The 23824-nt window shown below is 35.9% G+C and overlaps 1 protein-coding gene across 1 annotated transcript in view; it reads left to right on the top strand.

The window, feature by feature from the left end:
* LOC123701005 overlaps positions 1-23824 on the top strand; it is a 42588-nt gene that overhangs the window by 9883 nt on the left and 8881 nt on the right. The window contains exons 2-3 of the mRNA XM_045648411.1: positions 1821-1917; positions 23581-23706. Of these exons, the coding sequence (XP_045504367.1) occupies positions 23618-23706 (89 nt within the window). The 5' untranslated portion in view covers positions 1821-1917; positions 23581-23617. The remainder of the gene's footprint in view (positions 1-1820; positions 1918-23580; positions 23707-23824) is intronic.

Raw genomic sequence — 23824 nt, 5'->3', positions numbered from 1 at the left:
AGTTAATCGCTGGCGGCTCGGTAAAGTGTTAAAACTATAGATTGCCATTAGCTCTACAACTGTTCTCTACCTCCTCCTAGCTTTATTTAGGCACATTTATAGAAGTACAATAATCTAGTACAATGTTGAGATAGGAAAAGGCAATCCATACAAATGTTTACTTTCTGGCGAACGAGAAAAATAATATGATAGCTTGTGGACGATTATTGCACGCCTCATAAGCGAAGCGTTGAGGTGGGTACTACTGTCACTTCGCGCAAAACATCTGATTTTTCAAACTTAAAATGTCTTTATGTATCATACATTGCACTTGTAAGATAATACATACACACACATATTAAGAAAGAACACTATTTTTAACGTTCATGATATTTTTGATGTCATTTTAAAAAACAGTTTAAAAAAGTTCTGTCTTGGACGTCCGTGTGTCTGTATGTGCGGATCCTTTTTCTTGTTAACACGATAGCGACCGAAATACTTTACTAATCGAGTCTTTTTTTTTCTCTTACGCTTGAGTATGCTCAGGAATAGAACCCTTTCATTTTTCAGGGTCTGATTCGATGTGGTTTAATTATTGTTATTAAATAAACAAAAAAAATATCGACTTTTTTTTTTTTTTTATAGTGTACTCAAAATTCACCATTATAAACTCGATTCTTTATACTATAAGCCAAGGTTTAAAAAAATAAGTTGGTAGTCAGTCCCTTAAACCTGCGCAGTTTCACATCTAGGTGGGGCCACAAGAAAAATAGCTCAATTATTACGGTACCGCTTTCTTTACTTTTCCAAATGTTTTATTTTATTTTATTTTTATATTTATAGTCACGTACTCTTTATAAATAATCAATTTTATTGTAAAGGATGAGATTATGAGGCGTGCACTTTTGGATTTTCCAAACTATTTTATTTCTTTTTTATATTTATAGTGTACTCTTTATAAATAATCAATTTTATTGTAAAGGATGAGATTATGAGGCGTGCACTTTTGGATTTTCCAAACTATTTGTATTTATATTACTTATTAAATTATGTTGTCCGAAGTGTGGTTTTGTTTTGACGAAAAAGACTTTATAGTACTTTTCAATCCTTACTTATTTACAATTTTGATAAGATAATTATTACGAGTTCTTACCTAGCTCTAGCCTTTTACCATGTATTAGTAATTGTAGGTAAGAATTCCGCAGCTTTTTGCAGCATCTCTATAAAAATACGCTCATATAGAAAATAGCTGGGAGCTGGGACAGTTACTTATGATAATATCTGCCTACGAAGAATTTAAAATTTACTTTGCTCTATTCATGGCAAAGTCTGGATTTTTTAGTTTTGCTGCCCCGAACATGCGAACGGAAGGCGTTACAATTATGAACTTATATTTCTCTATTAAAAATTTCCAAGTTGCCGTGTTCGGCGTGTTTGCTTGTATACGCGTTGCCATGACAACAGCTATAAATGTATATACAACACATGTATGTGTGTCGAGTGCAATTATACCGATTTTGACCCAGTTGAGAGAGCGCAATGACCCCCGGCGGAATAAAATATACGAGAATTCTATCCATACAAAATATATCGAATTAGTGGCTATTATAAAAAATATTTTATCTTTTGTTGCTAATCTCTTCATAAACTGAACCAAGGTCGTTGTCGGTGTCATATAATATGCTAATGAAAAAAGGTCTCTACCTCTACCTTAAAATGCCCTCAACATCTTCCAAGCCCTAACATTGCAAAAGCCTTCGGGCGGTGGTGATGTCCCACCAGCAGCTCGTGTGCTATTACAACTATTATTAGTACCTACATGTAATGCTTGTTGTGCGCAGGTGGTGTGCGGCAGGCGTCTCCGGCGCTGCGCGAGGCGCTCACCCTGCTGCGGGAGGCCTGGCCCGAGCCCGCCGCGCTCGCCGACCGCTGCAGCTGGTCAGTACACACTGCACACTGCACCCACACTACTCTACATGCCGTACTGATAGTATTAAATCATTTATTACAAATTGAGGTATTTAATTCCAATGTATTTTGCAAAATTTTAACTGCTCCATTGGATTTGTGGAAATGGTGGTGAATGATGTAACAATGTTAATATGGCGATTCAAAAGTGATAAATCTATACAAATATTATAACGCTGAAGAGTTTGTTTGTTTGTTTGAACGCGCTAATCTCAGGAACTACTAATTTGAAAAATTATTTCGGTGTCCGATAGCCCATTCATCGAGGAAGACTACAGGCTATATCTCTTCACGCTAAGATCAACAGGAGCGGAGCCACGCGGGTGAAACCGCGGAGGGCAGCTAGTAAAATATAAATTTTAGAGTTTGAACTTTGAAGGAAGTCAAACTATACTCGTAGGTTTAAAAAACATTGGCGTGCTAATGCGGTAACTTGTTGGGAGTTAGTGTTTATCGGACACATCTAGAGGTCTCAAGTTCAAGGTCAATAAATAAAGTACTGCGATTTATACTAAGAAATAGCAGAACTGGATCGACACGAAAGTACCTAACTCAGCATTATAACAATTAAGGATTTTTAAATGGTGAATGTTTTTACCAGTAATTGATTGTGCTGCTTGGTATCTGTGGAAAATCTGAGTTATATGGAGTAATCTAAGTTATATAAGCAGTATGAATACTCATACTGCTCGTAGTTTTGGTACAAAAATCCTCTCAATCCGTTGGCCGTCGCTTGCTTACAACGATAGTTGCTTCGTAATTAGTATGAATCTAGGATTCTAGATCTATCTGATAGATAACTCATAACAGCCATCATCGTGAGTTGATAAAGTACATGATGCTTAGCCATCATTCAGCTCATTGGAATACGAAATAGATAAGAAAATATTTTCTTGAGAAGAGCATTTGAAATTAATTATTCGCCTCTTTTAGTTTAGTTTACTTTCAAGACTGCTTATCTAATGTTAAAAAATACATAAAAATGACCAAGCTGCTGCAGCGGCCAGTCCTCAGGTAACAGTTGACACTATGACACTAGTGCTTGTCTAAAAATCATCGCGCTGACTCACCGTTGACCTGTTTCTGTGCACTTTCAGCGAAACGCTTAGTATTTGGGTTACGTTCATTGTTTCTTTGACTTTTCCACAGAAATTGCTAATGAGTATAATTAATAATTATCAAATGACTTCCCATTGTGTGACCCGGCCTCACGACACTTATTGGAATTTTGGTAATTTCAGGAAATTCATAGTATTTGTGACAAATGTTCTTGATGTTAAATTTAATCGATGTTTTGATATAAAAGTTGCATATTATAATATTATATTTTTTTATTAGCTCTTCTAAAATCCATTTTTTTCATTATACATACTTTGTTTGTAAATAGACGTAGAGTATAAATTATACTTCCTTTTACGTCGGTATAAACCTACACACTAAATAGACCATACATTTCTTAGATCAATTACAAGTACCTACTAGGTATATTATGTACTAGCTTCCGCCCGCGACTCCGTCCGCGCGGATGTCGCTCTTCGCGTGGATGGTTTATTTCTCCATTTTGAGTAACTCTGATAATGACATCTTATAAATATCTATTGGACCCAAATACGGCTATGCCTACAACGTGTGTTCGCGGTTCTACAGAACAACGTCTATGGATAAAACTGAAAAATTAAGATTAATTTTTTTCTACGTATTTCTCCAGGATAAAAAGTATCCTATTTTACGCCCAGGATAATAAAGTTAAATACCAAGTTTCATCGAAATCGAACCGTTAGTTTTACCGTGATGCCTTCACATACAGACAGACAGACAGACAGACAAAAATTTTTTTAATCACATATTTGGGTTTGGTATCGATCCAGTAACACCCCCTGCTATTTATTTTTTCAATATTTTCATTGTACAGAATCGACCCTTCTACAGATTTATTATATTACCTATGTATAATAGATAACTTCCATATGACTTCTAATAAGCGTAGTTCATCAAACCTTAGAATACGATCGAGTTAACTTAGTTATTGAATTGTTTATCTACCGTAATAATAATATTATGAAGGTAAGCTTACTGAATTTAATTGCTAAGGATATATTATTTATTGTAGAGATATTTTCTTTTAGTTATCGCGACGGCGCTACGATTAGCAAAATTCATTTTAACAGACTTTATAGTAAACAGAACGAAGATAATTTCTGTTAAAACCTTCGAGTTATATGGGTCGCTCCGGGCGTGCTCCGGGCTCCGGCTAGCTGAGCGAGCAGAATCGTTGAGATATTAAACTTTCAATATTAAATCAGCATTAACAATGAAATTGCATTTCGCGATTCAGAAGACATGGCCTATAAAATATTCAAATTATAATTAGCAAACGTAAGGATTTATTATGACCTAATTCCAAACTTTGCCTGACCTAGAGAACTCTATGCAACCGATAAAGCTAACACAACTAGAAGCCACTTGGGGTTTGTCGTGAGCAATTTTTCAAGCGATTTTTCCTTTTATCGGAACCTTGTGAGAACCATTTTTCTCAATTAGACAGATCTAAATTTTTGAAATTGATTGTGACCAGTGACAATTAAATGCATCCGTCGCGGTCACAATGTGAATCAATCTTGTATCAATTCTTAATTTTTAAATAATATCTGCGCTTTTCTTTATTGGAGTACCTAATCTAATCGTATGAAGGAAGATTACTACACGAAAATAATCTAACAACAAATTTAGTTATAATATCATTATCAGGGTATATTTTTATCTAAATGACTGCATTGCATCGATAATATCCGAATCCACTTGACATCCTCTTGAGAATTGCGGAATATCACTTGAGTGTACATCGCTGCCGCGGTTAGAGGCGTCGTTCAGCGCGCAACAGCCCCCAGCAGTGGATATAGAACACCGCTAAAAGGTTTTAAGATTACTTTCTGTTTGTGTGTACTCACTGTGCGATGGATCGCGGTCATAAGACCGTATGATTTACGTTATGCTCACGGATAATTAAAGAACATTATGCTACATAAACAGTAAACACATTAAAAGACAATACAATATAATCTTATAAATACAGCACTATTCTTTAATTACCTAAATATAACTAATATCGTATGTTATATATTATAACGTACAAATTAGTTAAACATTTTAGTATTTCATACTAAAAGAATTATAATTCTGGTATTAGTGCTATCCATCATTCGTAGATCCGTACGTATGTACGTCTATCTCCCTGTCTATTATCCATGTTGTGATTGTAGTATGTCCATCATTATGACTAATTTTACTGAAACAACTTTTGCACCTAAAAACATAGCAGGCTCAAGATAGAAAAATATGCCCGTATTACACCTTAAATTTGTCCAGTGATTAAAAACTCCTAAACCTTTTTTTTGCTATCTTACATTTGTAATTACAATTTAATCAGAATAGTAACTATAGGTATTCATATAATTTCAAGTAAGTAGGTAATTATGTTTTGTATTCGAATTTAAAGGAATCACAATCTCATATCGATACAACATATCTCATAGGGAATCGCATCGTTCCACTTGCACACTGCACAGTCAGTAAACATGCAGTTAGAAATACAATGATGCTAATTTAAATGAAGATAACTCAGTTGGTCTCCAACCCTAACCGTGGTCGCACGTGTTGCTACATTTCCACTTCAACTTGGTTCTAATCGAAAAATATTCGAAAAACTATATCAATGAGTGAAATAATTAAATATGAGTTAAGTTAATGGTTTTGATACGTGTTTGCGTCATAGATTTCGTGTCAGGATAATTAACAAGTAAGTGCTCTATTATTTTAATTTTAAAATCGTAATTATGGCATTTTATTATTAATGGACTACGAAAAATATTTAAAAAAATAATTGTTATAAAAATAGGTAATAATTGTGTGGATATCCGTTTCCACCTTTACCACCTTTACTGACAAAATGCATCTATCCTCTCATCTTCGTTGTGCATTTTGCAGTCAGGACCATAAAGTTACAGCCTCCAACCTCACAATATAAGTGATTTATTTTAATCATTTAATCCATGTCATTTTAATCTTCAAATGTTTTATTATAAATTATTTATTGCCTGTTTTGCGTTATTTGCGTTATTGTCTGTTTATTTATTATCAAAAAATTAGACTTACGTACGCGTCTTCGTCTCAGTGGTCAAAAAAATTCCGATGGTAATTAATTAATGTTTCATCCTATCATAAATTTGCTCCATTCGCGTTGCAACGTGAAAAAAGATAAAGAAACAAACACACTTTACCGCACCGCATTTCCAATTGTATTAGTAGGGACATGTAATAATGAGGATAGTTTCAGACATGAGACAGACAGAGCTCTATGTCAAAGCCTAAACCTATGTGTGCTAGTAGCTATAGTTCCTGTAAATATGTATGAATATGGCTTGTGGAATATGGGCTCGCTTCTTCACCGTGTTTGATTAATATTTTGAGATACTAGATTTCCGCCCGCGGCTTCGCCCGCGTTTGCAAAGGAAAACCCGCATAGTTCCCGTTCCCGTGGGATTTCCGGGATAAAAACTATCATATATGTGTTAATCCAAGTTACCCTCTATACCTGTATGTGTGCTAAATTTCATTGTAATCGGTTAAGTAGTTTTTACGTGAAAGAGTAACAAACATCCATACATCCATACAAACTTTCGCCTTTATAATAATATATAGGTGGAATAGATAGATTATATCGCGGGGTTTCACTCGCTGCAGCGCTGCCCGCAGACGAACCCGCGAGCGAAATCAATTATTTCTATAGCTCATGACGTATTATATTCTGATGTTTAACCTTTGACACGGAGTTTCATCCAAATCCGTCTAGCAATTTTTTCGTGAAAGAGTGCCTACCTTACAAACATACAAACATCCATATATCATTAAAACGTGTTCCAAAAAATCCAAGATACTGACTACTTACTGTGTAATGTTTACGTAATGCAATTTTGACTCTGCGACCACGTGGCTTAAATCTTAATTGTGACTAAGATGACCTTCCGGATCCTTTGAATCTGGTGACTCATCAAAACGTGACTAACTTTGTTTGTTTTTAAAAGACATGTTTATAGAATAGTTATATTGATACGAGATCCGCTTCTAGGTTCTGAAATGCTTTATGTGTTGCCTATATTTTAATATTATGTGCATATTTCAGTAACGGTAGCCCAGTAGGCCGCTATCGCGTGTGACATGCCGTATATCTCACCTTCCGTCCTCCGGTTGTAGCAACCTCATACAGCCTAAGCTAAGATACGCATAGTTAGGTACATCATAATTAATATAATAAATATATTAGAATTTTAAAAAATATACATACGCCGTGAAATGTATTAATAAGAAAAAAAAGTACGTTGGTTGTCGAATAATTTAATTGCCGCTAAAGACAGGAAATCCCATGCGGGTGTGTGTTCGCAAATAAATTTAACTTGAATTAAGTACTTACTCGTATTTTGTTTCTCATTTCTCTATTACTATCTTTATTTCTCTCGTTCGTTTTTCGGTTCAAGAACCACCGTAGTCTTGTCGAATCTAATATTTTAATATGTATGTTACAGTCAAAACCCTGAACCAGTCAATAACGTTATTGACCGGTAAAATCAGTTAATAAGGATATTGACTAAGGGCGTCGGTTAATATCCTTATTAACTGATTTTATCTGATTAAACCAGTTAATAACGTTATTGACTAAGGGCATCGGTCAATATCCTTATTAACTGATTTTAAGTCGAGACATCTAGTCAATATAGGTTTTAACCGACGTGCCCAGTCAAAACTCATAAAAAGTTAAGGACGTTAGTGAAATTATACTAGAAAATCATTTAAAAAGGTTCATAAAACTTTTTAAAGTGCAATATTTAAGAGTTTTATGTTTTATTAATTAATTCGGGGTATTGTTTGTAAACTGCAACCGCGCGAGAATACGTGCCCCAAAATATTTTTGAAGATGGCAATTGTGTTTTAATAACAACTAGGTTTCCGCCCGCAGCTTCGCCCGCGCAGTCAAAGAAAAACCGCATAGTTCCCGTTCCCGTGGGATTTCCGGGATTGCGTTAGTTTCTGACTTGATGGAGTGACCTGCAGGTGTACTTCGAAGACTGCTACTGAATCTAATAGACGAGTAGAGCTAGAAATGCCAAGTTTGGGCTCGTTTTGTTAGTTATGTCGAGACCTTACCTCCGGACTTGATGGAGTGACCTGCAGGTGTACTTCGAAGACTGCTACTGGAACTAATAGACGAGTAGAGCTAGGTGTGCCGAGTTTGGGCTCGTTTTGTTAGTTATGTCGAGTCCTTACCTCCGGACTTGATGGAATGACCTGCAGGTGTACTTCGAAGACTGCTACTGGAACTAATAGACGAGTAGAGCTAGGTGTGCCGAGTTTGGGCATGTTTTGTTAGTTACGTTGAAACATTACCTCCTGACTTGATGGAGTGACTTGCAGGTGTACTTCGAAGACTGCTACTTGCTACATGCCCAAACTCGGCACACCTTGCTCTACTCGTCTATTAGTTCCAGTAGCAGTCTTCGAAGTACACCTGCAGGTCACTCCATTAAGTCAGGAGGTAAGGTCTCAACGTAACTAACAAAACAAGCCCAAACTCGGCACACCTAGCTCTACTCGTCTATTAGTTCCAGTAGCAGTCTTCGAAGTAAACCTGCAGGTCACTCCATCAAGTCCGGAGGTAAGGTCTCAACGTAACTAACAAAACGAGCCCAAACTCGGCACACATTGCTCTACTCGTCTATTAGTTCCAGTAGCTGCAGTCTTCGAAGTACACCTGCAGGTCACTCCATCAAGTCAGGAGGTAAGGTCTCAACGTAACTAACAAAACGAGCCCAAACTCGGCACACCTAGCTCTACTCGTCTATTAGTTCCAGTAGCAGTCTTCGAAGTACACCTGCAGGTCACTCCATCAAGTCAGAAACTAACGCAATCCCGGAAATCCCACGGGAACGGGAACTATGCGGTTTTTCTTTGACTGCGCGGGCGAAGCTGCGGGCGGAAACCTAGTTGTTATTAAAACACAATTGCCATCTTCAAAAATATTTTGGGGCACGTATTCTCGCGCGGTTGCAGTTTACAAACAATACCCCGAATTAATTAATAAAACATAAAACTCTTAAATATTGCACTTTAAAAAGTTTTATGAACCTTTTTAAATGATTTTCTAGTATAATTTCACTAACGTCCTTAACTTTTTATGAGTTTTGACTGGGCACGTCGGTTAAAACCTATATTGACTAGATGTCTCGACTTAAAATCAGTTAATAAGGATATTGACCGATGCCCTTAGTCAATAACGTTATTAACTGGTTTAATCAGATAAAATCAGTTAATAAGGATATTAACCGACGCCCTTAGTCAATATCCTTATTAACTGATTTTACCGGTCAATAACGTTATTGACTGGTTCAGGGTTTTGACTGTAACATGTATAATTAAATATTATATTATTGCCTTTTATCACCCCGAACAAAAATAATGATTTCTATTTCCTGTTAATTAATTACTTATTTCATTCCTTATATTAATTCAACTTTCATTGCTTCTGTACACTTATCGTGTCTGTTGCGGGTGTAGTTCATTAGGTCTCCACAATTCAGAGCTTTTTCGGCACCAAAAATAATTTCCTCGACACAGAAAGTGTAGGCAATAAACGTAACCTTAACGTCATATTTCAGCACTCAGCTATCACAAACAAACAGACGAACGATGGAGCCACATCGAGCGTGGCGGACCGTGGAGTGCTGCCAGAACGTTACCGTAGAGTACATGACAACTAGACATTCTATTTATATGGAAGATAATATTATGTCGTACGTGTTATATTACCTAAACTATCTATTTACTATTATTATTAATCATGAAATTTGGATTCTAGGATTTAATTAAAACGACCTGTTCGCCCAGGTTCCATTCGGGTAATTTTTGCCGTTCTTGAGTTATACAGGGTGTCCCAAAAAGTAGTGATGAACGGAAGCTTGGAGGTAGAGGACCTAGAGGGCTATCCGAATCACCCCCATATATGTTATGCGATTTTTCGTATTTTCGAAGTTATGAGGTTTTTTTCAATTTTTCACCTATCGCCGAGTATGATGATATTTTCACTCATGGTGACGTCAATTATTGCGTTAGATGCTTGATTTTTTTTGTTTGCTAAGCTGAAAGATAGGCCAATTCATTATGGTAATATTTACTATCGTTAGACCTTTGAATGGAATAAAAAAAAGAATTGAATACCAAGAAAGATAAAATTACCCAGTATGTTCACCACTTCAAGGGCCCGTAATAAAATAAAATCACATAAAAAAAGTTTTCCGTTTTGCTTTTAAAAACTTGCTCTATCTATCAGGTAGCTACCCTGAAAATTTCATTCTATTATTCAGAAGGCTTCAATCAAAAAATTGAAATCTAAATGTTGTAAGTGAAAAATAGAATTAACATGATGATTAATAAAAAATAATTAAAACCAATAACAAGGTGTTTAATTACCAGAAATTTTTAAAATGACCCCGCTGTTGCTTATTGTAAGTGCAACATCACCGTAAAAAGTTGTCTTTTAAATGTCTGAATGCTCTTTTAACATTTTTAATGGTTTCTTTTGCTACTATGAATTTTCGGGTTATTTCGTCCAATTTGTGGCAGTCTCTCGTCTTTGTAGTATCCCCACGGAAAAAAATCAACAGGGTTTATGTCCGGGGACCGTGGAGGCCAGGCTAAAGGGCAAAGATACCCTGAAAGATGGATTGGTCGTTGCAGCCTGCGCATGCGCCGGTGACGCCTGCCTTAAAGCCTGGCCTCCACGGTATCTCGTCCTAAACCCCATTGATTTGATTCAATGGGGATACTAAAAAGACCACGGCTACTTGAGAGAATGCCAATTTGGACGAAATAACCCGGAAATTCATAGTAGCAGAAGAAACCATTAAAAATGATAAAAGGGCATTCAGATATTTAAAAGACAACTTTTTACGGTGATGTCGCACTTACAATTAGCAACAGCGGGGTTATTTTTAAAATTTCTGGAAATTAAACACCTATTTAATGGTTTTAATTTGGTTATAATGATCATCATGTTAATAAAATTGTTATACTTTGGTAAGTAGAGAGATTTAGATTTCAATTTTTCGATTGAAGCCTTCTGAATAATAAAATGAAATTTTTAGGGTAGCTACCTGATAGACAGAGCAAGTTTTTAAAAGCCAAATGGAAAACTCCGTTCTTCCGTTCATCACTACTTTTTGGGACACCCTGTATACAGGTGAATCGTTAAGTGTGCACAGTCAATTTTTCTGTAAGTATTACAGATAACAAAAAACTTTAAACTGATATCGAAATTACTTAACCTAATGAGTAAAATGGCTGTAATAAATTTTTAAAAATAAATCGAGAAATATCAAAAAAATTATCTTTAAACCCTCCCATACATTAAGTATAAAATATGAATATCCCATATACATTTAATATGAAAGATTTCAGCTTTCATTTTCTTTTTTTGGATTTCTGCTTTAATTACTTCGCAAATTTGAAGAGGCATTTTCCACGCTTTTTCCGGACATTTTCACGCATTTTCCCGATATTTTCCGGACATTTTCCGAGCATTTCCAGGCATTTTCCACGTTTTTTCGGACATTTTACCCATATTTTCCGGGTATTTTCCAGGCATTTCCCAGGCATTTTCCCGGGATTTCCAGGCATTTTCCACGCCTTTTCCGGACATTTTCACGCATTTCCCGGATATTTTCCAGGGATTTTCCAGGCATTTACCACGCTTTTTCCGGACATCTCCACGCATTTTCAGGATATTTTCCAGACATATTCCAGACATTTCCCAGGCATTTTCTGGTTATTTTCCAGGAATTTCCCAGGCATTTTCCAGGTATTTTCCAGGGATTTTCCAAGCATTTCCCAGGCATTTTCCGGACATTTCCAGCATATTTCCGTCCGTGTCCGGAAAATGCCTGGGAAATGTCCGGAAAATGTCTGGGAAATTATAATGATAGAAGTAAGATTTTTGTTAAATGTTGTTTATTTTGTTTTATTTTTTCGTTATTGTTATTTCCATTATTGTCTTAGAGAACTTGATATTGTAGTGGTCTGCCTTGTTGCCGGTGGTGTGTTTTGTTTGTTTTTCGTAATTTCTTCTATATTTTACTATTTTATTGTATTTTTTCTATTTATAAACTATATTAACTGGGTAAATGAATTAACACTAAAACTCCACTCAACTCACTCAATGATGATATTGCATATTTTATTTAAATACTGTATATTTATCTACTCTTTCGTCCAATATGTATTTTATTTGATATTAATATACTATAATGATGGTTAAAAAAAATCTCGTAATTGGCCTTATAAACATATGTTCGCTTGGGACTGGTCACGAAGAGCTTCTTGCTGCGATGGAGCACCAAAACGTGGATGTGTTGGGTATTAATGAAACATGGCTAAAAGAAGGAGAAGAGGGTCGTGCGCCTAAGTTCACAGGTTATCGCCTTGTTCATATACCTCGACCGCCATATGTGCGAGGTCGCGGCGGTGGCGTTGGCTTTTATGTTAGAAATAGTTTGAATGTGAAAGTTTTAAAACATCCATGTTGTTTAAATGTTGAGCAAATGTGGATAACTTTAAACATTCGGTGTAAAAAACTAGTAATCGGCACAGCTTACCGCCCGCCATGGTTGAATGTCGATACTTTCGTTAACGCAATTTATGAATCGGTCGCTAGTTTTTCATGGGCTGATAATACTATAGTTATGGGAGATTTTAATATTAATTTTGCAGACAAGAGTACCATGGGTTATCGCAAATTGCTAGAATTTTTAACAATGACGAGCTTAACGCAAATTATAAATGAACCCACTCATTTCACAGATCATAGTGAAACTATTATTGACCTTATATGTACGGATGTAAATGTGCAACGGATATCAGTAAACCATATAAATGATTTAAGTCACCATGCGTTTGTTTCGTGCGAATTTTACATAGTTAAAGATAAGTGTATCCCTCTAAAAATACAATACAGACCAATTAAAGATATGAACATGGACCTATTCGAAACCGCTATGTCAAGCATTAACTGGGATGCTATAATAGACCACCAGGATATTAATAATTTTGTTTCGGATTTTAATGCAACCATTTTATCAATTTATGACTGTCTAGCTCCCATTAAGCACTTTCTTGTAAAAAATCAGAACTATCCTTGGATCACATACAATATCAGGTTATTGATGAGACGTAGGAATGATGCATATACTAGGGCAAAGTATTCTAAACATGATAGTCATAAATTATATTATATGGAGTTAAAGAAAGAGGTTGCGAATGCGATTGAGCGTGAAAAAACATGTTATTTTGAAACGTTTGTAAACACGAATTTAAATAACCCGCGTCTACTCTGGAATAATGTTAAAAAAAATGTTAATATCAGTAAAAGTACTGACAATGCGTTGCCGGAGCATCTTAGAAAGCCGGATGATATAAATCGTCATTTTTTAGATATTCCTGGTAGATCATGCGCGTCTAAAGAGGACTTAGATTTCTTTTTAAATAACAAAAAAGGGACTTCAGTGTTTTCTTTTGCGGCTGTCTCTAAAGACGAGGTGTTTAAGCATTTCAGATCATTGCATTCTAATGCTATTGGTTACGACGGAATCTCACTAGATATGTTAAAATTATCCTTGCCCTTTACTCTTGAAACAATTACGAATATCATAAACACATCACTTAAGACTTCCACCTTCCCTTCCACCTGGCGTAAAGCGCTCATTAAACCATTGCCCAAAACTAACAATCCAAATTGTCTTAAAGATCTAAGACCAATTAGTATTTTGCCATGTCTATCGAAGATTCTCGAGAAAGTTGTATGTGAGCAAGTCAGGCGCTACTTAGATTTAAATGATATGTTGCCAACTAGGCAATCGGGATTTAGGAAGCAAAATAGTACCATAACAGCTCTGTTGGATGTGGTTGACAATATGCTTGAGGCACAGGATCGAGGAGAGGGGAGTCTGTTAATCCTCTTAGACTACTCCAGAGCCTTCGATTGTATCAATATTGAATTGCTTCTCTGCAAGCTTTCATACTACGGCTTTGATGATAACTCTTTACAGTGGTTTAAAAGTTATCTTTCTTACCGCTCACAAATGGTCGAGTTAAAAGCGGACAGTAGTCAAAGTGCATGTTCGTCTGCATGGGCGGAAGTTTCCAGAGGAGTACCGCAAGGTTCTATTCTTGGTCCTCTTTTGTTTATTTTGTATACAGCCGATGTAACGCAATGCATAAGGCATTGCAAATATCATATGTATGCGGACGACATCCAATTATACCTCTCGTTCAAGGCGAGTGAGATGGACAATGCTCTGGAAAGGCTACATGATGATTTGAGTCGTATATCGGTTTGGTCAGAATCTAATTGTCTTTCTCTCAATTCTAGCAAAACCAAATATATGATCATAGGCACAACTCATCAAATCAATTCAATATTGGCTCAACAACCTACCATATTTCTAAACGGAGAACCAATAGAAAGAGTGACTGAAGCGCGTAATCTTGGTGTAGTGTTTGATGAAGGCTTGCGATTTCACAAGCACATTTTAAATATTTCAAAAAACTGTTTTTACCGACTGAAACTGCTTTACCGGATTAGACAGTCCTTGAGTGTAAATGTCAGGAAATTGCTTTGTGAGTCGCTTATCTTGTCGAAATTTAATTACGCGGATGTGGTTGTAGGGCCTAGGTTGCTTGAATCAACGAAAAAAATAGTGCAACGGGTGCAAAATGCGTGTGCCCGCTATTGCTACAATATTCCCTATCGTGATCATGTTACACCGTACTTGATCAAACACAACTCACTTAAAATGGAATATCGTACCCACTTACACCTGGCTACGCTTCTCTTTAATTTATTAAAATATAGAGTACCTGTATATTTGTACAATAAATTGAAATGGTTGGCGGATAATAATACAACCTACGAGACTAGACACGCAAATTCTTTGTTGGAAATTCCCCTGCATAGAACATCTACATTTAGGGGGTGTTTTAGGTATCGAGCATCAAAATGTTGGAACGACCTACCGCCGCCTATTCGTTCACAACAAAGCTTATCGTCTTTCAAAAAAAAGTTAAAGTCATATCTTCTCGATTTACAAAAACGTTAACAAGAAAAAATTAGCATCCCCAATATTTATATAAATATTTATATAAATATTTATTTAATTGTTTGTTTATTTATATATATTTTTTTATTTTATTTTTATTTATTTTTTTATAAAATATTGCATCCCCAATATTGTTCTTATTTGTTTATAGATTATTTAAGTATTTATCCAATAACCTCTCTGCTACTTTAAGTCAATGTGTAATATTATCTATTCACTAAGTAAGTATAATTATAATCAAGTATTTATTACAATATTTAATTAAATATATATATATATATATATAAATACCAACTTGGGCACTAAGTTGATCCAGCCCGACTGCCGTGCATTGCCGACTCCACCTTTTCCCCCATATTACTCGACTCCGGTTGCATAGATCTTGCCCGGAGTGGCAACGGCGTAAATATTTAAGCGACGTTGCCAATCATATTCATGGAGAAATTGATATACTCAACATTTTTATTGCTAAGATCTCGAACTGAATCGACTCCGTAACGGCCGAAATTCAGAAACCCATAAACACTTGTTGGCTCCGTTTTATATACCAAATCCAAAGTCGTATGTTGATCAGATCCATTTATATTATCAAAATTACAGCTTTATTTGATCCGACATAACGAAACTGTATATTAAGTAACGTAGATTAATTTTTCGTAAACACTACAGTATTTGTTGGCTCCGTACACAAACATATTATAATTAGTTAATGTTCCATACATTGCTAAATCCACCTAGACTAGACGAACTCGACTCCGTAACGGTTCAAATTTTGAAATGCTCAAACACTTCTTGACTCCGTTTTATATATCAAATCATAAGTCGTATGTTGCTCTGTTCCATTTATATGCACTTGCATGACATTGACATGGAGATATGAAATTAGGGCTAGCAAAAATCTCCTGAGTTTTATGGAAGTTGAAGAAGTCGATCGTAATTCAATGGAAACTTATAGAAAACGTTGTGAAACTAAAAATACGGAACCCTAAAAAGATAGATATTTGGACGAACCTTTCGTCATACAGTGACGGTGATAATTCTCAAGTAGTATGCATCCTACAAATAACAACCTACCTCTTGAATCATCAGTAAATATCAAGATAATTATCATAATATTTATTGACGTATAGCGTTCGCCTTTGCCCTGATTCTGATATCAATCTGATAAAATAATTAAAATGTTACATTTAGGTCAAACAAATGACGACTCATATTCCTGCACAAATTATCCATTGCGGAGTAAATATGAGAGTACGCAGATCGCCAACACGTTTAACCAGCAGTGGTGCAGTGGGTACTACCGGTGGATCGCATCCGTATCTATCAAATAGTTCAGGATACATCGCCCATTTTTGCAAGTGACTACTATCAAGCTAATTTTCCGTTTGTAGCTTTATTTTGATGAGACGCTCAATAATTTCGTGTACGAAAGTCTCGATTGTGGTAGCTAACAGAGATAACAAGGATAAAAATTTTTGATTTGATGGTTCTCAAATATTTATTACAAACTGAATGAATTTTTTTTTGTTCAATCTCAAGATAATTACCTAAATTATTCGAAAAAATATTTGTCCTACAAAATCTATGGTTTGTTCAAAGAGTCCCCCTTTCCAAAGTGTATCGATAACGAGGTCATCATAAATGATTACTAACAAGCTGATTTTTTTGTTTTCACTTAGTTAATGTTTATATAATTCAACAGACATATTGTCCTACAAATTGCGTAATAAATATTTGAGAACCATCAAATCAAAAAATTTTATCCTTGTTATCTCTGTTAGCTACCACAATCGAGAGTTTCGTACACGAAATTATTCGGTGTCTCATCAAAAGAAAGCTACAAACGGAAAATCAGCTTGATAGTAGTCACTTGCAAAAATGGGCGATGTATCCTGAACTAGAAGCTAAGTTCGTTTTCTACGAGTTCTACGCCAACTGATACTCAAATTACTTACAGAAAACGGAAACAACCGCTAGAACAAGATTGCAGATTTAGTGATGATATGGAGGATATTCGGTCGGAGTTGAGCCGTATTAGTACATTACTTGAAAAATATGTATGCTCAAATGAACAAAATAGTAAACAAAATTCATGAAAACATTTCTGAGGTAAAAACACAAATTACCGAAATTAAATCGTCCAACGAACAATCTTTGAATTTAATTCGCCAAAATACGAATCAAATCAATGAAATTAAGTCATCACCATGTATGATAATTACTGAACAAAACATATTGAAGAGTACTATTTCTCAATTAGAATCCCAGATAAACCAGGGTGAGAGTAAAATAAAATTACTGAAATTAAATCTTCAATCAATAAATCAGTCAGCCATGAGCCAACACATCGGGTTTTACGTCTAAAAATCAACTTCATATAAATTAAAACTTAATCAACGCACAACGCCGGCAACGCACTAATAATGTCCCCGGCATTGCTGGTGCCTATGGGCGACGCAGTGCACTTAACATCAGGTGACGCGTCTGCTCTGTTGCCTCCTCTGGTATAATAAAAAAAAAAATCAATGAACTACGAGACAGAAAGAGCCACGAAAAAAATGTAATTTTTGCTGGTTTTCCAGAATTGACATCTTATAACTCAGAGGAGAGGAAATCTAAAGACAACTACGAAATTTTAAAAATTACCTCACTAATAAGTTCAGACCTACCGAAGCCAGTAAAAATATATAATTATAAATAAGCTTAAAAACTTACTTCAAACTGTAGTACAGGTCTTGATGGTATTACTACAATAGCAATTAAATGCATCAAAGAAAAATTAAATCATACCTTAAGCGACTGTTTTAACCAAGCCATAATTCAAAGACGTTTTCCGGACTCGTTAAAAATAGCGAAGGTAACTCCTATCTATAAGAGTGGCTCAAAATTTGAACCTGGTAACTATAGGCCAATTTCGGTTTTGCCAGTATTGTCAAAAATATTGGAGAAGATTTTACACACGAGATTAGAAAAATATTTAGACTCATTTTATTTTATTTCAGTGCGTCAATACGGATTTAAGCCAAAAAGTAACACTCTGTCAGCGACTATGGACCTAACTATTAAAATAAAACAGAACATTGACGCAAACAATATAGTTTTGGGAGTGTTTATTGACCTACAAAAGGCCGTCGATACCGTTTCTCACGAACTTTTAATAAAGAAATTAACATTAATGGTAAAGCACTAGATATGCTGAAATCATATTTAAAAAATCGAAATATTTCACAAATAGTTAAAATAGATAACCACGATATCATTCCCTTACCAATTACATGTGGCATACATGGTTCGATTCTAGGCCCATTGCTTTTTTTAATTTATATTAATAATTTACAAGATTTAAAGCTAAATGGTCTCCTAACACTTTATGCGGATGACGGATGACGGATTAAATAAATGGTTTCAATGCAATCTCCTAAAAATAAATATATCTAAATTCAAAGCTCATAACAAAATTATTCCACCATACGCTCCATTTAAAATTAACGGTGTTGTATTAGAACATAAAACCCACGAGAAATAACCTAGATTTGCGAATCGGCAGCTCTCTGAAATGGAATTATCACATCGACCATCTAAAAAATAAATTATCAGCACTTCTTAGATCTCTGCGTAATACATATTTCTTCTTGCATACCTCATAAATTACGCCACACCATCTACAACACGTTAGTAAAGCCGCACCTAATGTATTTAATAGAAGTCTGGGGGAGTGCTTACAATAATAAATTAGCGCCACTCCAAATTTTACAAAATAAAATCATTAAAACTATCTTTAACTATCCTTTTTTAACTTCTACAAATAAAATCTACGACGACACTAAAATAATGAATTTAAAACAATTATACTTTTATAATACGTGTATGTTCATCCGCAAAGCGCTACATAAAAACATAAATACAAATATTATAATCTCAACATCAAATCACCACTATCCTAATAGACGAGCTAGCTATCTTGCCCTCCCGAAGATCCGAACAAATTATGGAAGGCGAACGGCAACATACGTTTCTATAACGGAAATAAATGTCTTTAAACCTAAGGCCGCAAGCGACCAATGGCTGAGCTCGGTGGGCTCTGATTGGCTCATTTGAATCGGATCAACAAGAGCTAAAACGCAAAAAAGGTGGATTTGTATAAAAAGCACGTAATTATTATTATTACTGATGGTGACACTCGTGGCTCCGTTCGGATCCACATACGGACGGTGGTGTGGCAATGGATCCACAAATACCAACCGGATCAACAAGTGAAAACGGATCAAATAATTACTAACTATATGGCACGTTTGATCAACATAGTGCCCATGGAGATATCTATATATATATATATATATATATATATTTTTTAATAACTTTTCACTGCAGTTTGAGCAATAATACATCCACTGTCAGCAAGGCATCCTAAGGCAACCACTGAAAATCAGTGTATTGCACTGAGTGGCAGGCCTATTGTGGAATACATTATATTTAAGTTAGATTTAAGTTTCTTGTTTCTTTCTTTTGTATTTTTGGTATGTATCCATAATAAACGTATTTTCATTTCATTTCATTTCATTTCAAATTCCTGTAAAGTATCCGGAAAATCCCCGGAAAATGCCTGGGAAATCCCCAGAAAATGCCAGGGAAATGTCCGGAAAATGCCTGTAAAATACCTGGAAAATGCCTGGAAAATCTCCGGAAAATGCCTGGGAAATGTCCGGAAAATGCCCGGAAAATTCCCGGAAAATATCCGGAAAAAGCTTGGAAAATGTCACTTCAAATTTGCGAAGTAATTTAGAACAAAGCAGAAAACCAAAAAAAATAAAAAGAAAGCTAAAATCTATATGGGATATTCATATAGGGTTTAAAGATATTTTTTTTGATATTTCTCGATTTATTTTTAAAAATTTATTAGGTGAAGTAGGTACTTTCGATATCAGTTTAAAGTTTTTTGTTATCTGTAATACTTACGGAAAAATCGCCTGTGCACACTTTACGATTACACCCTGTATAGCGTAACTACCATTACCATAATTGTAATAACATACCATATTACCCTATTTTATTATAATAATAAATCATGGAATTAATATAAACATGGCGATGTATAAACCAGTACCTAGTTAGTAAAAGCTAGTTTTATTGCTAAAATATAACTCGAAAGAAAGATTATAAGCCGATATCGAGCATGACACAAAGTAGACGATAGTGAGTCCATTTTTTATACTTCTATTTAATTATTTAATCTGTTGACTGTGGAAGATTTATAATTATGTTATTAAAAATTATGAAATTCATTTTGCAAATCTTCTCAATATTTTCACCGCTTTATAGAAAATTAAATGAAATGAATAATGCATGTTCTATCTAGTTTCTCTCCATCGCATCGGCTCGCACAAGGCATTTTCCACGTGAGTAGCGAAGCCGGCCACAGCCCGCAGCCCGCTCTACTTCTAGAAATGTACACGTCATTATTAATTTATGTACCTATAATATATTCTATGAAGTATCTGGTGAAGCGTGGAATACTAAAAACTGTGTGTTTTACGTGTTTATATTAGTCTAATTATTAGTTAATTGCAAATAAAATTCATTACGATACTAATTAATTCATATTTAAGACGAATATTTAGAACACACGCTACTCGTATACCTAACTATAAAATATCTTTATCACAAAGACTGCAGATTGTTCACAAAAATATCGGAGTTTCAATTGCCCACAAACGATTATAATGTCTGACCGCCGCGCGCCGGACGCGCCCGCACCGGCCGCGGCGTTTGAAAATTCCATGCCAAAAATTTTAAATGTACCTAAATACATAATTATGTTTAAAAGATCATAGGGAAATATTTCAATTTTTAAGTACCTATGTAATATTTCAATTTTTCATGACTGATAGATAAGGATTTAACAGCTACATTATAATATTAGATACATAATAGGTATGTATGACAGTATGGTTTGTGATATTTTTTATGATTATTACGAGTCTCTACGGCGATCGAGCCCGGTACTACGACTAACTTATAGACTAACAAATACGCGTTCACCATCAATATTGCGCTTTTTATATTTACCTCGCTGTTGCTCCATCGCATCGTTTGAATGATCTTAAATGAATAGGTTGGTAATACCGTATGTCGTGGCTAATAATTATATCTGCAGTGCAGGCGGTTCGCACGCCGGTCGACGGCCGCGCGCCATCGATTGTGAGCGCAGGGTTGGTACTGTGCCTGTGTAGCGACTAGAGACCCGAGTTGAAAAATTTGGCCCTTAATGTACCGTGAATCAAACGCCAGATTCTAATCATATCATACTTTTTTAGGTTAACTATAAAAGCCTGTCCCGCATTAGTAGGTACCTATATTAAGTTTTCAAACCATTAATTGTTATTTTAGCATTTTTTCCACACCCATCTTGTTGTCTCGAGGAGTGAAGGTACCTATCGATTTAGATAAATATTTCGTATTCGGTCCTGTGAGAACTGAGAACTAATACCTAAAAGCCGACCGTAATGAAGCAAATCGATAGATCTGGGAGCGTAGTCGTGGAAAATGTAATGAGATAATATACCTACAAGTCAATTAGCCAATGATATAGAGCGTGCAGCGAGCGACATCGATACGTCGCTCACAAACTGTATCACTGCACACAAACAGTTTATAACCGCTCCCCATTTTGCCCCCCATTCAATAACCTATGCCGCGAATTCGGAATGATAATTTTAAGTTCGGTTGGAGGGGGAGATGTCGTTTTTGTTAAGACTTCAATCAATATACCTAACACTTTAAAATTTAATACATGTAGTGAACATTCCATGTGTTGAATGTTTGCAAACATGACTAATTAGACTAGTTTTGAAATTTCATTTCATTCAAATGCATGTTTCGTCGCACGATCTACCTGTAACGCTGAGCACCGGACAGCGGCGCGGCGCGGCGCGTGGGGCGTGCGGTGCACGTGTGCGCGACGCGGACGCGCTGCCGGCTCTTGTTTGGGTTCTATTCCTGGCGCGTGCCACCACGCACATACTCACCGATGCATGCCAGAGATTCTTTTGCTCTCGACGGTTTCTCACGTTCCCCGCTAACTAGCGGCGTTTTAGCGGACGTAATCTTGTAGGTATTTGATTTTGAGGTATCTAATTGAACTTTGCTATTGCTATTATAAGCGTTTCTAAAATATACGCATGCCTCTATACGATGATTGAGTTGCAAACGTAATTTGCGAGACATGCCGATACTGAGAACTTTCTCAGCCTTAGCATACTTGTGTCCGCTCCGCTTACGTAGCGTACGCGGCGGTCGAGCGTGAAGAATGCGCCCAGCGGAGAAACTCGCGGACAGGATCTTCTGTTTCAGCGACACCGCTTGCGCTGTAAACACCGGGACATACTTCATTTACATTTAGACGGATAGGGACCCCTCGAATACTTACCTACTCGTTTAAAAGTAAAAAAATAGTATTTAAAAAATGCAAATACAATAAAGATATTATCTATACTAATATTATAAAGCTGAAGAGTTTGTTTGTTAGTTTGTTTCTCAGGAACTACTGGTCCGATTTGAAATTTTGGTGTTAGATAGCCCATTCATCGAGGAAGGCTGTAGGCTATATGTCATCACGCTAAGGCCAACAGGAGCGCGGAGCGCAGCTAGTAATTAATATTATTGTAAAAGATGGTACAAATAAAGATTTAATAACTTTTAACAAAAAAACTAAACCGCTTTCATATTGTCAGAACTAGATAAAATTTAAATGTTATCAAAGGGAAGCGAAGCACGAGCTTTGAAAAAAGAGTTATCAAAATCGGTTTACTTTCTGAAATAACAAATATAAAAAAAACCTTTTTTTGAAGTCGGTTGAATAGGAAAACTGTCTAAACGAGTAATTAATATTCATGTCAACGCCCATCCTGATTTGCCATTCTTCCTTTTATAGTGAAATTGAGCATTGAGAAAATTTTCAAAAACTTTACCCTCCATATATAGGTACGCAAAGCCCCTGCACACAGTTATAGGGACATGGTTACAGTTTACCTTCCGTAAATAAAAAAATTCTTTATTTCAGAACAATTAACAGTACCATTTGTACAGGAAAAAACGGAAACAAAAAATAACTGGTATTAATAATTATTATAACGCATGAAATGTCTGACGTCGTTTGTGTGAGAACGAACATCCACTTATACGAGGTGATCCATTAAATTAAGCGAGTGGAACCACTAATGTAATGAAGCGATAAGGGGTTAATATCCGCTGGGAGATGTGCCAGAATGGTTTTTGACCATCAGTAACTTTATGGAGGTCAAATCGGTTAGTCACATTACTTTACGGACTTGTTTGAGACTCAATAATATTAAGCATATTAAAAAGTTCTCTAAAACTATTGTGTAATGACACAAACACGTACATAATGATGCTTTATAGGGAATTTCCTTCATTCCAGGCGAGCAGCTAGCGCGTGTGACAGCGACACGGACGGCATGTGGAAGGGAGAGCTGCCCGCGCGCCCCGCGGCCTCGCCCGGCTTGCTGCGCCGCCGCTACTCCGTGCCGGAGACTATTATGAGAAAGTTCGTATCCACAATGATCATATCCCCTTTAAGTAATGGTACGTTAGTACTCTGATCACCTGCTTGTCCCTAAAAAACCTGCTTGTCCTTTCTAAGGGACACGGGACTTCATTTAGTT

The sequence above is a fragment of the Colias croceus genome, chromosome 20 (genome assembly GCF_905220415.1).
Source record: "Colias croceus chromosome 20, ilColCroc2.1".
In the NCBI taxonomy this organism is placed as follows: Eukaryota; Metazoa; Arthropoda; class Insecta; order Lepidoptera; family Pieridae; genus Colias; species Colias croceus.
This window is presented reverse-complemented; position numbering and strand designations above follow the sequence as displayed.